The sequence below is a fragment of the Malus sylvestris genome, chromosome 3 (genome assembly GCF_916048215.2).
Source record: "Malus sylvestris chromosome 3, drMalSylv7.2, whole genome shotgun sequence".
In the NCBI taxonomy this organism is placed as follows: domain Eukaryota; kingdom Viridiplantae; phylum Streptophyta; class Magnoliopsida; order Rosales; family Rosaceae; genus Malus; species Malus sylvestris.
In genome coordinates, this window is record NC_062262.1 from 2241745 (window position 1) to 2255950 (window position 14206).

At 36.2% G+C, this 14206-nt stretch overlaps 2 protein-coding genes across 13 annotated transcripts in view; one reads left to right on the plus strand and one right to left on the minus strand.

Moving 5' to 3' along the window:
- The window catches only part of LOC126616289 (F-box protein CPR1-like), a 64137-nt gene that overhangs the window by 32867 nt on the left and 17064 nt on the right, over nt 1-14206 (plus strand). The gene's annotated exons all lie outside the window — the stretch shown is intronic.
- LOC126616278 (ankyrin repeat-containing protein At5g02620-like) lies at nt 3506-13151 on the minus strand. Of its 5 annotated transcripts, none has more exons than XM_050284307.1 (6): nt 12923-13151; nt 11888-12053; nt 5384-5707; nt 4963-5112; nt 4359-4810; nt 3506-4264 (listed from the first exon to the last, which is right to left on the minus strand). In XM_050284307.1, exons 2-6 carry the CDS (start codon nt 12045-12047, stop codon nt 3653-3655), a joined length of 1698 nt encoding a protein of 565 aa, XP_050140264.1. In that variant the 5' UTR covers nt 12048-12053; nt 12923-13151; the 3' UTR covers nt 3506-3652. The 5 variants fall into 5 exon arrangements, with proteins under 5 accessions (XP_050140264.1, XP_050140260.1, XP_050140261.1 ...); XM_050284303.1 differs by having other exon boundaries at nt 5237-5707; XM_050284304.1 differs by having other exon boundaries at nt 5237-5707; nt 11888-12060.

Sequence of the window (14206 nt, forward strand, 5' to 3'; positions counted from 1 at the left end):
TGTTTTCTTAGGACCCTTGCCAGTAGCAGCAGCTGACTCATCCTGAGAAGCCTTTTCCTTCGGGATTGAGTTTTTCAACTCTTTTACAGATGCAACAATTTCTTTTTGTGTTTCACCTAAAGCATGAATGGCTGCAATGATGTCTGCCATGTTGTATTCGTCCAGGTTCTCCTAACTTTCCAGGTGTTGGCCTTCACGTTGAGACTCGTCGAGCAAGGAAGCAGCCTCGCCTGTGTCTGAGGCATTACCACTCCTGGTAGTGTTTCTTCTGGATTTGGGAGTCATTGAATGAAGATTGCAACCTATCCCTAGCAGAGTCACTAATTCATGTTGGGGGACTTTTAGGTCCATGTGGACTTGGGCTTTGAGAACATCTTTTTGCCTCCCTTGGTGCGGGTTCACAACAAGTACCGGGATATCTCGAAAGAGATAGATTGTCTTAAGAAATACCCCAGTAACATCAACAGCTCGAAGATAGCATGAAAGATCAAGATAATGACTTGCTCAAGTGAAGCGTGGTGTGGAAGCTAGAAGATTATCAGTTTACATGAGAGAGAGAAGGTTTGCATGGTTGCATGGGATTCTTAGATGCATGATTTGGGCCTTCCTAGGGTGATAGTAAGGCTTCTAATGGTTGAGATGTTTGATGGAAGGCTGTGGGATTTACTAAGGTTGCATGGATGGTGATGCCTGAGACTTGGAGTATGCTTCTAGACTAAATGGAACTCTATGGGCTTCTTCCTGGGTGGTTCCCTCTCACTATATTTTCTCTATTTCTCCCTTAGCTAATTCTCTCTCAATGATGTCTGCGTGGAATATAAAGGGTATGGGTTTAGATCTTTGGGCTTCTAAGCAGCCCAAAGTCTTCCATGATCCCGATTCCACGTAGGCCCGATAACCTTCCATAACCATCCACAGCACAATCCACTTGGCAAGCCCCGAATATGTGACTTGGGCTTAGCATGGTAGTGATTGGCATGAGGAAGCATGGCATGATGAATAGGTATGAGCATGGTGTGAGTATCCGGCTTAATCACCATGGCATGACATGTTTGTAAATATATTCCTCGTCGATCATGTGCCTTGGCATGTATTTGAGCTTGAATGTAGGTTTTGCATGACAATTGGGCCTTGAGATTTGGTTGGATTGATATGTGACATTTTTGGGTCCCAACACATGTAAAAACAATAAAAAGAATCATCAACAATCCAATAGGGTCATATAAAGGAATATTCTTCTTGAATTCTGGTTTGATTTATATTTAATTTTGATGCTCAGTCACTTTGTTGTGGAAATCTTTTGGTGCATGATTTGGCCAGAAATGTCAACGTCTCGTGCCATATCTCATTAAAGTGACATGTTAAATTAGTAGAGAACCATGGCACATTTGCTTTCAACCAGAAATTTTTTGTTGTTGAAGGCAAGTGGGATCAATATTTTGGCCCTAGCATGTCATGTTGGCACTTGGCACTATATGCCACTGAATGAAATTACAAAAAGTTTCTTTGGCTTAAACAATACCATATTAGGCTGAAACAATACCATATTAAATGCATCAAAGAGTAAGCAAGTGGCCATCTACCACAGTGATGAAGATGAGTGTTGTCATTGTATTACGGCGTAGATTTGAACTTCGTCATATCTCTAGTATAACATCTAATTTAGCAAATCTATCTTGTGACAAAAAAAAAAGAATAAGAAGCACTAAAGAATAAACATTGAGAAAAAGCTTAATTCACCTGTCAATGTTCAATTGGATGTATAGGCTCACATGTGTGCTGCATCGGTAAATTGATAGAATATTCAACAAAAATAGACGATATGGTTCATGTGTGGTGGTAAAGTTTAGAGAAAATAAAGATTAATTTCTAGAATTAGGGATCAAAATGAGGAATGAATTCAAATTTCAAAAATCATCTGTGATAAAAAAAAAAAAACCCCTTCCTATTTCATAAAAAATTGGTGTCCTTCCTATTTCATAAAAAATTGGTATTATAACCATCTCATTGCAGTAAAGACCAATAATGTGTTAGCAAAAAATTTGAAGCATCTAACACACCCAACTTAACCCAACTATACACAATTGTTATTCACCCACAGTCCAAAATCAATATTAATAAATAGGCGTGGGCTATCCACACATCTCATTTTACTTCTTACACACCCCTTGTTAATTTCTATCCGTTGATTTTTTTTTCAATTCATCCAATCCGACGGCCGAAAATTAGAAGGGTGTGTTTAGACAACATTTTCGAGTCTTTTTTTTTACTGTAAAAGTGGCTCGGAAGAAGAATCACACCTCCAGTCGATTCTGCTTCATGGAAAAGTAAAATAGGGTGTGTGAATATCACACCCCAATAAATATAGTGAGTTTCAGTTGAAGAATATCTCGAATACCTTCATGGGGCTGACTGTACATTGTATTTCAACGACCCAACCTTTTATCTTTTAGGTATTTAAAAAAAAATTATTATTGAGGCCCATAAACGTCAAGAGCAAACCCAACCAAGTCTTGAAGCCCAATTGCCACGAGAGCCCCAATTCAAGCCCAAACACATACAAAGGTACGGGATCAAAGAAGGAATATATTCACGACCATGCCATGCTACTGTAATTAAGCCAGACATTTATATAAATCACGTCATGCCCATGCCTATTTGTTACACTAAAATAAGCCCAAGTCACATGCTCGGGGCTTGTCAAGTTAATTGTGGTGTGGATGGTTACGGGAGTTTATTGGGCCTATGTGGAGTCAATATTGTGGAGGACTTTGGGTTGCTTGGGGGCCCAAAGATCCAAGCCCATAACCTTTGTAGCCCACATAGGCAAACATTGAGAAAGAACAGACTTAATGTACCCCTTTCCCTAGCAAGCTAACCAATTCAATTAGAAAGGAACCAAGTCCTAACTCTAAGCCCACATGAAACCCCCAACAAAGTCGGCATTTAATGAAGAGAGACGTTGACTTTCCCTTCCCAGCTCATGCAGAAGTTCAACGTACGAAAGCTATGAGGCACGCTATCAAAAGTAGCGCATGTGGAAAGCTGACTCGTGAAAGCAGCGCCTTGGAAATGAGGCATGATGTAGGTTTAACAGGTTGGCAGCACCTAGCCATCTTGCACCGAAATAGAGGGTACCAGAAGAACTAGGGAGAAACAGGAGAAGACAAGCAATAACTAGAGATTCCTTGGAAGGGAATCATTCAACTACATATACATGATGAACGGTCCATTTATTTGATACGTTTCAATGAATTATGATCTCCATTTCAAATGAATTTTTGTAGAAGTGACGTTCAATTAAAGATTATTAGAGATTGAACGGTTCCGATCGTTGAATACTTGAATTTGTATGGTCAAAATACATTTTTCGCAAATCGGAGATGTGCATCCCCACTTGAGGGATGTAAGTATTATCTATAAATGATTTTCCGTAGTCAGGCTAAAAGGGCACCATGTGAAGTTTGGGAGGTTAAATGTAAAAAAAAAATAGTTCGAGCGGTAATTGCACAAAACTAAAAAAGTTTAGAACCAAATTAAGTGACATACATTTGTGTTAATATAGATAATCATTCTTATTTAATCACAACTCATCTGCTAGAACGTATATAAATTATTGTGGAGGCAAGGTTTCAGTAGAGCGTTCTATATATTAGATCATATCCCTCCTTGGCTGAAACAGAAGACTTGAACAATATGTCGAAAAGAACATATCAAACAAGAGAGGAAACTGCAAGAAAGCGAACAAAGCAACTGGGACAAATGCAAATATGAATATAAGATCTGGAACCCATCTTAATCCATAATGGCAAGATAAATAGAAGGTTGTGCTGAAAGTTACCATCATGGATGTTATTGACACGAAGAGTGATGCAAGTCCGACCATCAACTTCAACGGTAAAGATTTGAGAAAATCGTTTTCAGCATACCGCGATGTGAGGATGTACAAGAACATGAGGATTGCAGTCGAGGAGGAAAAGAGTGCTACTCCATCAAATATGGCGAATATTAAAAATGCCGCCTCTTTTATTAAATTCGGTGTTCCTTTATTATCATCTATACCTCCCGGAATGCTAAATGCGGCTGAAAACACGACAGTGGCGATAAGAGTTGAAACTAGCATGCACGAATTTGCAGTGTCCTTCATCCATGATTCTCCCTTGCGCAATAGATCCTCATGCTCACTAGTGAATAATTCTCGAGGTGTTTTACCTTGCCTATTTTTCATATCTATAAAGTGAGTTTGCACAATCTTCTCAACTTCCTGCCACATCAATGATCGATAATGAAATTAAAGAAGCAAGGAATTTCCAGGCAAGACGGATTAAAGTTGATTATAAGATGAACTTTAATGATACCTCAAACCATACTAATTCTCGCTGCATCTGAAGAGCTGCTCCGGACACAAGATTGAGTTGGTCTTGAGGTGCCAATTCTGCAGCTAGATGTAGAATGTTGTTATTCTCATCATCAATAAATGTTGCTATGATATCTTTGATGGAGCCTGTCTCATGCACTAGATTGAAGATACTTGCATGACGATGCAAGACTGCGATATGGAATATGGTCCGATTTTTTTCATCATATTCCAATTGTAATTTCGGATAAGAGTCAATAAGCACAGATAAGAACTCAAAATTTCCTAATTTCGCTGCGTCAAATACTAATTCTGAAGGCTCTCTTATCAAACACATGACTTTGTCGTCGTCATGTTTCAACATTTCTTCCCAAAGGCATTTGACTAGCTTCAAGGCTTGAGTTTGCTTCAAGCTTCTTTTGTGAGAAACCCTCATGCATGGGAGTACTTCAACTGTAAATTAAAAGGATTACAACATAAACAAAAAGGTTCATAGTCACAAGAATAGGCAAATTTCATACTAATGTGGGGTAATCAAATACAAAAGTTTGTTTTTATATAACTAATCACATTTTGATATCATAATTTTAGAAGTTTTAACTCACATGTTTTGATAAGTCTACTGCACATTACTGGAGTACTTTGGTCGCCAAATTCTGAAGACTTTCGAGCTAAGACATGCAAGGCTGTTTCCTTGTTGTCTATACGGGCCGTTGCTAATGTTTTATAATCTTGTAGCAACTTCATGGCTAAATCTGCACAATTTTACAAAGATTAAAAGAAGATGAGGGGTTGGAAAGAGAACGCAAACAATTTTTAAAAGAATAGTAGTCAAGAAATAAAGATGTGTTTAATGTTTAACAAGTTCCAAGTACCTACCATAAAGACCATGTTCGATAAAACAGAAAAATAGAACAATGCGGCCCATTTCATCCAGCATTTTAATTGTTTGAGGGTACAAATACCACGCCATTTCAGACTGTCCAAACAAAGCAGCCATATAGAGTGGTGTCATTCCTTGACCACCGCGGATTGTTGGCAACAAAATATTTTTTTCTATCAAAATCTTGGCAACTTCTACTCTTCCAGTTGCAGCGGCAAAGCATAGTGCCGTATTTCCTTTAATATCTTGAAGTGCCAAGTCTTCTTCAACCATCAAGTTGACTAGCTCCGACACAATCTGAATATTGTTCTTTGCTCCTGCTGCAACGTGAAGAACAGTTTCCCATCCTTCTGCTATGCTAGCAGTTAAGAGTGCCGGATGGCTATTTAAGATGCCTTTGGCGGCTTCCCAGTTGCCTTGCATTGCAGCTTTGTAAAGGGGTATACACAATTTCAAGTATGCATCTCCTGTGATGGATGCAAGGGATGAAATTAGACTGAGTATATGGTTAATTTATGAACGTAGAATATATATGTGTACACAAATATTCTCTCCTAGAAGAATTTGTCATACCAGCTATTTGACATTAGATTGATCCTTGTCTGAATATGATTCTTGTCTAAATAGATGAATTGTCTATTACTTTGTATCATTTAGTCGTTCATATGCATCAAAGAAATAAACGGTTCATTTGAGGATATTACTTGTTATAAAAAAATTGGTTTGTTCGATACATATGCATGGCAGAACGAACTCCAATATGTCCAAATTTATTGAGTTTTTAGTAAACTTCATTCTAATCCTTGAAAAAGATCATATTGAGACTAAAATCTTAAGTAAGATTAAGAACTAATTTCAGTCCCTTTAGTCACTGTAAATGTCAGCATAAATTTAATCACCTCATATATTAATTATATTTTGATGTTTTATTTCTTTTTTCTTCCTAATTTTCATTTCATTCATGTGACAGCCCGTTCCGGAAAATTATTCTCAAAGATGTGAAAAGATGAAATTGCCCTTGGATGTTAAGATATTGTGTAGTGGTGGTGTGGTTTAAAGTTAAGCTTAAGTTTTCTTTGGACCTATTCATTATTTTCCTAAGTTTTTGGACCTAAGTGAACTAAAAGACTTTTGTTTTGTTTGGTTGGTGACCAATCTGGACCACACACTCACACCCTCATCCAATCCCGTGTACTCTCTCTCCTCCCTCTCTCGGATTTCTTCAATTTTCGTACAACCGTACGAACGAAGATTGAACCAGCCTTTCCAGTCACAGATTGAAGATTCAAAGGTTAGTTTTGTGATCCTTGCAAGTTTCTGAGTTCACTCATACCAATTTTAGGACTTGAAACCCTCATTTTCCCGTGAAACCATGAATGCTGATTTCATGCACTGTTCATGCACTAATTATTGTGAGGTTTTTAGGAGTTTTTAAGGACAGAGGGAGCTTTAGATCATCCTCACGAAGCTCGGAGAAGAAAAACGAGGTGATTTGGACATCGGGAAGTGGAGATCGGAGAGTTTGAAATTTGGCCGGATTATTGAAGCTTCTCCGGTGAGATTTCGAGGATTTCAGGCCTTAAAGTTGGTAAGGTTTTGTTCCTTATGTTGTAAGCTTCAATTTGGTTCAAGTTTCATGGAATTTGGTTGAGAAATGGAAGAGAAATAAAGAAATTTCAGTTTTCCAGTTTCCGGTGATCGGAGCGACGACCGGCAACGGTCCAGCGAACCAAGGAAGAAGACGACGAATATTCCATCAAAGTTGACGAAATATTCTTAATGCCGTCAGATAAAGATAACGGTTTCTGTTAGTTTTAACGGAATATTCCTAACGCCGTTAATCACATGGGTTGCACGTGCTACGCGTGGCGGCGCGTGGGTGGTCGGAAAATTATTCTAAAAATATGGGGATGTTCGTGAGGTTGTGTAGATCACTGTGGTATATTCATATACCCAAATTGAGCAATGTATAAGAAGTTATTACATAGTTTTGTCTATGTGCTCTAAAATAACGTCTATATAGTTGTTTCTCATATAGGCGATACTTATCTGGATATATATGACATTTTTCCCAGAAAACGTATTTAAAGGAAATGTGATTTAAATGCCATGTCATATATGCATCATATTTTAGTATATGCATTATCATAATTATGCATATTGTTGCATGGTGCTGCGGAGGCCTAGGTAAGTTACAGGTGAGTTTATTATGATGATATTGGTTATGAGATAGATGGTGATGATGTTGAGATGTATATTGAGCTCATTAATCTGCACCCTGGTGTTAGTGTTCCCGCCCAGAGTTAGGGGTAGAGTCCTTCACGTGATGTTCACCTCCCGCACCACACGCTCATCTTGGATCCAAGTTAGGTGCATATTCCTGTCGTATAGACCACTTTTAGTGGATTCGAATCGTAGGTGACCTGCGATTTATCGTACAGTCTTCACATGATCGTAGCACTATAGCGTATTATTTACACCCAGTCCTGTCGGACAGACCACGTAAGGTGGTTCCAACTCGTGTGCAGATATGTATATACATAATGAGATATGTGATGAGATATGTGACGTATATACATGATGAAATATATGATGAGATTGAGATATGATTGAGATGAGCTCTAGATTCCGCCGTGCAGATCACGTTAGGTGACTCCAGCTAGCAGATGATAAATATTGAATTGAATCACCTGGCTTACATTTATTGTGATATTGGCATGGCATATAAATGGCATACATATATATGGATTTGGATATATTGAGCATGGTTTTGAGATATATATATATATATATATATATATATATATATATATATATATATATATATATATATATACTATTTTCTGGGAAATTATACAGGTTTTACAGCAAGGGGTTAGAGCTTTTGATAAAGAGATGATTTTTGAAAAAGCTTTGTTTTTGCCCACTCACGCTTTTGTTTTGCACCCCTCCAGGTTTTAGGTAGCGATTTGTTGGTGGCTCACGAGGATACAGCGGAGGTTCTGACAGATCATCACTTATGTAGGACCAATTTCGGGTGTTGTTATAATTAGTACTTTTATGCTTGACTGCGCTTAGGCTAGTTAAGCTCTGATTCTGTATTCACACTTATTTCCGTTCTTGCACCCTAAACTTATTAGTTCTTCTTGAGATTCGGTTTTTAATTATTCGTATTTTATATATCTTAATCGCTTCCGCACTGTGCACATGGCTACGTCACCCTCACGTGACGGCTAGCACGCTTCAATCTCGGTCGGGGTGTGTCAATTCATCATAATATTTTATTGTAGACATTTAGGTAAACTAACTTATTTATATTATTTAGACATTAATTTATATAATATATTTTACTATATTGATTTCGGAACAGACATTTAGATAAATTGATTCAATATAATACATTTTGATATAGACATTTAGGTTAATTAAATCATTATAATATATTTTGGTACCTACATTTCTTTAGATATTTAGGTAAATCAATTCATTTTAATATTTCAGTACACTTATGTATTCTCATATTTTTCTTATGTGTAACTAATTTTATTTTATTTTTCTTTTGAATTTTTTCTCATTTAGGTTCATTTTTAACGATACGATGGGAGGAAGTTAATCAAAATAAATGAATTAAAATGTGTATTTTTTTGTCAAAGAATTAAAATGTGCATATTAATCAATTCAAATATTTAACGGGGAGATCTTAAGTATATTATATAAAAGTAGAATATGAAATTGAATTAAAATATACGTCAAAGAATTATAATTAATTTGTAATATAACACTATGTTTTATTTAAATTTATATATTTTTCTATAAGTATTAAAGTTAGAACTCCCCCTCCTCTTAATGTAAAAATATCAATGTACTCAAAAAAAGGTTTGAACCCCTTGATTTCTTTTACAAAGATAATATTTTAATGATAATAAAGTAAACAATTATGATTATGACATTTGTATTATACTTTTCAAATTGAGTTTTTTTCTTTTTATTTAGACTCAGTCAACCGTGCAAAATGTGGAAACAACTCACTAGAAAAAATAATCCACATAAGCATCGTGCTGACTTTGGTAGGAGTATTTTACCCTTGAAATTTAATTTTAAAACATTTTTATTGTTAATTTGGATTTCGAACCTTAAAAAGTAAAAATGAAGAACACATATACATTCTTGAAAATTATCTTATTTATAGGAACGACATTGTATTGCCTTGTTAATAGACATATAAATTATATTACCTTGCTAATTTACGCAAAAATCATATCATGATTCTAAAAGACGCTAGGCTGCTAGACGGGGGCCTAACCATACTAAGCGGATTTACGTAATTTTATTATACGTCATATAAATAAAGAGTATACTGCCGATTTGCCCCCTGAACTATCACCCAACTTTCGATTTCCCCCCTGAACTTTTTAATTGGAAAATTAAGGACTTAAACTAATTTTTTTGGCCGATTTGCCCCCTGCTGTCAATTTTTCATTCATTCCATCCAAATTTTTGTTAAATGGAAGCATATGCACAACATGTGTGGGTAGTTCGGTCGCTTCATTCTTTAAAATAATTGAAAACCTTAGATTTCTAAAATATAAACCTATGCAAATATGTGTGATTCTATAGCTTTTGTATCTAAAGGTCTAGTGAAATGACACTTTTGTCCACAAATGAGAGTTACGTGGTTTGCACATGATAAGAGTTAACGTTAATTTGGATGAAATCTATGAAAAACTAATTGTAGGGGGGAAATTGGCCAAAAAAAATTAGTTTAAGTCCTTAATTTTCCAATTAAAAAGTTCAGGGGGGAAATTGAAAGTTGGGTGATAGTTCAGGGGGCAAATCGACAGTTTACTCTATAAATAAATGTATGTTTATACTTTAAAAATACATAATTGTATTGAGATACATAAATTGAAAATAGAATGACATAGATTGTAGAGTATTAGAACATATTGAAAACATGAATAACAAACATATAATGAGTGTCCATATAAGTATTCAACAAGTCTTTTACAATCTATTAAAAATAAATAAAATTAAAAATGAAAATTATCTATTTTATGCCCACATAAGAGTCGTGACCGAGGCGAATGCCTCAGCAAGTCTAGGACCTTTCTTAATTTTCAAACATCTAGGGATTAATCGGGCGGTGGCCAACCGCTTAGTGCCTGGCAGAACCTAAGCAGCGCTAGGCGGGAATACAACATCAAGATGATTAAAACATGTATGAGTGAAAAGTTTTAAGATTATGTTACCTACAGTACGAAGAAAACTAACAATTACCGGAAAAAAAATTACTTCTCTTTGCTAGGTAAATTGCTACGACAGTTGAACCTTTAACAAGGTAAATATATAAAATGCACCATAAACTTCGTAGGAGAAGGAGAAATGCTATGAAATTCATACAATTTTAGAGGTGAAAAACATGAAATTTTGACAAGGAAGAAGGAGAAAATAAAATTTTGAATGTTTTAGGGGAAAAATTATTGATTGTGTGTTATCAAGAATAAATAAAAACTTTGGAATCAGGATAAGGAAGATCGTATTTGCTTCAGTAGATATGCTCTTCAAGCGCTTGAACCCGCTTGGATCACATCTAGACAAATAGAAGCAGGGCGGCGAGCAATGTCACAAAATGCACGCCGCGGTGGAAAAATATGTGCTCGCATATTTCCACACAAACTTGTTACAGTAAGACCTAAAGAAACACGTATGGGTTTGGAAATTTCCAATTGAAAAAAAAAATTCATTTATAAGTCAATATATTTTTTTTACTCTATTTAGTATATTGTATTTAAAAATAGGGAAATTCCTAATAAAAATAATAAAAATAAAATAATTAGTCTATCTATAAGAAAGAGGATATCATATGAAAAATGTAATCGATTCTTTCCTTTCCTTGGGTTATTGGCCATTCGCTGGGAGTTTCGGATTCAATACCAATATTTTAGCAACAAATCTAATAAATCTAAGCGTAGTGCTTGGTGTGTTGATTTTTTTAAGCCATTAACTACACATTAATTGAGAAAAAAAATGGTTTAAATAGATGGTCTTCATAACATTACTCTTATGATATTGGGTTTAATCCAACTTTTCATACAATCATACTTTTGATCTTCATACTTTCATGCAATAGTTACCTCATATTCATATATAGCATATAACTTCACCTAGCTCTGTATTATTAATTGATATTAATTCAAGTTATTTCTTAATTATTTCCACGCTAATTGTTTTTCTTTTTCCCAACTAATCATTTTGCAGACTGTTTTGCCACTTTAGTTAACCTTTACACACATGCAAATACAACGCAAAGATGGAGACTAAATATCAATTATAACCATATGTATTAAGGTTCCACACCAATAGTTAGATGATTAGTTATATAATTGTACAAGTTAGTAATATAGTTAGTAAGTTTGTTAGTATTTGGTTAGAGTTGTTAGGCTTTCTCTTATAAAAACATAGTTGTGCAATCTTTCTTTTTAGTTAATACAAGTCTCATATTTCTCTCTCTAAACTCTCTCTCCAAACTTTATGTGTGCATCTTTCTTTTGATTTTCTCTTTAATTCTCAAATATTTCAATGTAGTTAACAATATGGTACGTGTATGTATGCATGTGATGTGCATGAAAGAGAGATGTCGTACGTACTATTGGTATTTTCTAGTAGATGACGCGAAGGATGCCTCGGTTGAATTGGCGTAGAAGCCACAATGCCGATGCTTACATTTCCAGCAGCCGGAACGCCATTTGCTGCCGTCATTTGGATCCCAGCTGGGGCAGGTACACATTGTGCTTGTGGACTAGACATTTTTCCCTATGAACTTGTGTGGAATATATATAAACATCTCCACAGAAAAATCTGAATTACCAACTAACTTATACTGTAATATACTAATATGTTTCTAAAGCATAACGAGAGAAACAATTCATTCACATTTACATAGTGATTAACGGTGGAAAAGTAAATTAAACTTACCATCACATGGAGTGACAATTTAAAATTTATTTACAAAAGCAAGTTTCAGTGTTTTTCTTTCAAAAATTCGAATAGTATTGGTCATCTAGAACAAGAAAAAGACAAACAAATTTGGTTGGTTCCTTTTACGTCACTCACCTACGTTAGGCTGACGAACTACCAAAATGTTTATTGCATGAAATAGCCATACGTCCGGCACTAAAAACATGTGTGGTACCCTATTCGTAATGGTGGGGATCATTTTTTTTAATTGTTTATTCACTGAAATCCTTTAATAATTGAGCAGTTAAAAATGGAGCAAGTCAATGATCGCTGTACATTTTAGATATATAACAAAATAAAAGATAAAGAACTTAATTTCAGCTTAATCTGTTAATCATTGTTTAATTTTAGAAAAAAGTTTTTCCAATCTCTTTGTAGTCATTTTCCTTCTTCCTCCACTAATTTGTTCCAGAACCGCTGGTCAACCCTAATTCTTACAACTTAGTGAACTTACAACAATACATGGCATGGGGAATCTGTTATGCTTCTAATTGATTAAGTCATGTTATTGTACGTACAAGATTGAGGAGTAAAAAGAAGAATTAAATATATATTCAAGTAATGTAAACGGAGATGGAGATCTAAAATACTTGCGTGGTAAGTTTTGTTTAATGAAGGCCATTAATTTTGATAAGCGAAATCATGACATATAAAATATTACTTACAGAGATTTCCAGCAGCCAAGTGGAGCTAGTTACCCAGAAGCACTGCTACTCGACTCTTGAATTTAGTTTAGTCGAAAATGGAGAGAGAAAGAAGTTAATGTACTGTACTGAGCTAATGAGGTTTTCTGGAGCTTAGATTGAGGAAACTTCATGAAGAATATATATAGGGTTTTAGTGTTTGAAGCCGAACAAGATAGTTACAGTCTCTCTCTCTTTCTCTCTCTCTCTCTCTCTCCACTCTTTTGTACCTTTTCTTTAGTGGGGAAATTAACTTTTTAAGACATGGGTCATTCAACAGATAAAGAGAAAGAAACTTTCAAGACTTAATGTGTGGTTGCATTCACTCCATGTATGGCGTTATTTTATTGTTAATGTCGATGTTAAGTATCGTGTTGTGAAGACGACAAGGGGAGGGCCGTGGAAAAAGTGGTCTTGGCCGGCCAACGACTAGTAAAACAATGGACCCAATAAGGCAGTGGTTTCAGGTGCGGGAGGAGCCCCCCAAAATGATAGAAGACAGAAAATGACACATTATAAAGTCAGTGGCTTCCCCACTTAGAGTAAGAGACAATCCAAGCTAACCTATAATTGAAGGGAAATTGGGAGGAAAGTTCCCCCTTCTTTTTAAATTTTTTTTTTTTGTTTTGTTTTGTTTTTTTTTTTTTTTTACATTAAAGGGTTTTGTTGGAAGTCAACAGTCCCACATCGGACAGAGGGAGAAGAGAAGAGTACTTTAAATAGAATCACCTCACTCAAACTAACATTGAGGTTTTTTGTGATAAAACTCCACACCTGAGGATTGTGCAGGTGGTTAAGTGGGGACAGTATCGATGTTGTTAGAGTGGACCTGAAAAATTTTACATGATATCAGAGCCAAGGGACGGTCCCGTACTACCACGTGATTGGGTGGGTCCTCGTTTGGCCTCGCGCGATGGGTGATTTTCGACATGGCTCCACGTAGGCCAAAGATGCCACGTGATTGGGTGGGTCCCCATTGGCCCCGCACGTTGGGTGAGCCCTGACTTGGCTCCATGTGGTTGCCGATATGTGGATCTGTCACATCCCAGCCCGAGGTCCACCACATTCCGGGCCCGTTCCACCACCGTAGCACGATATTGTCCGCTTTGGGCCCCGACCACACCCTCACGGTTTTGTTTCTGGAAACTCACACGAGAACTTCCTAGTGGGTCACCCATCATGTGAGTGCTCTCGCGCTGCTCGCTTAACTTCGGAGTTCTGATGGAACCCAAAGCCAGTGAGCTCCCAAAATGCCTCGTACTAGGT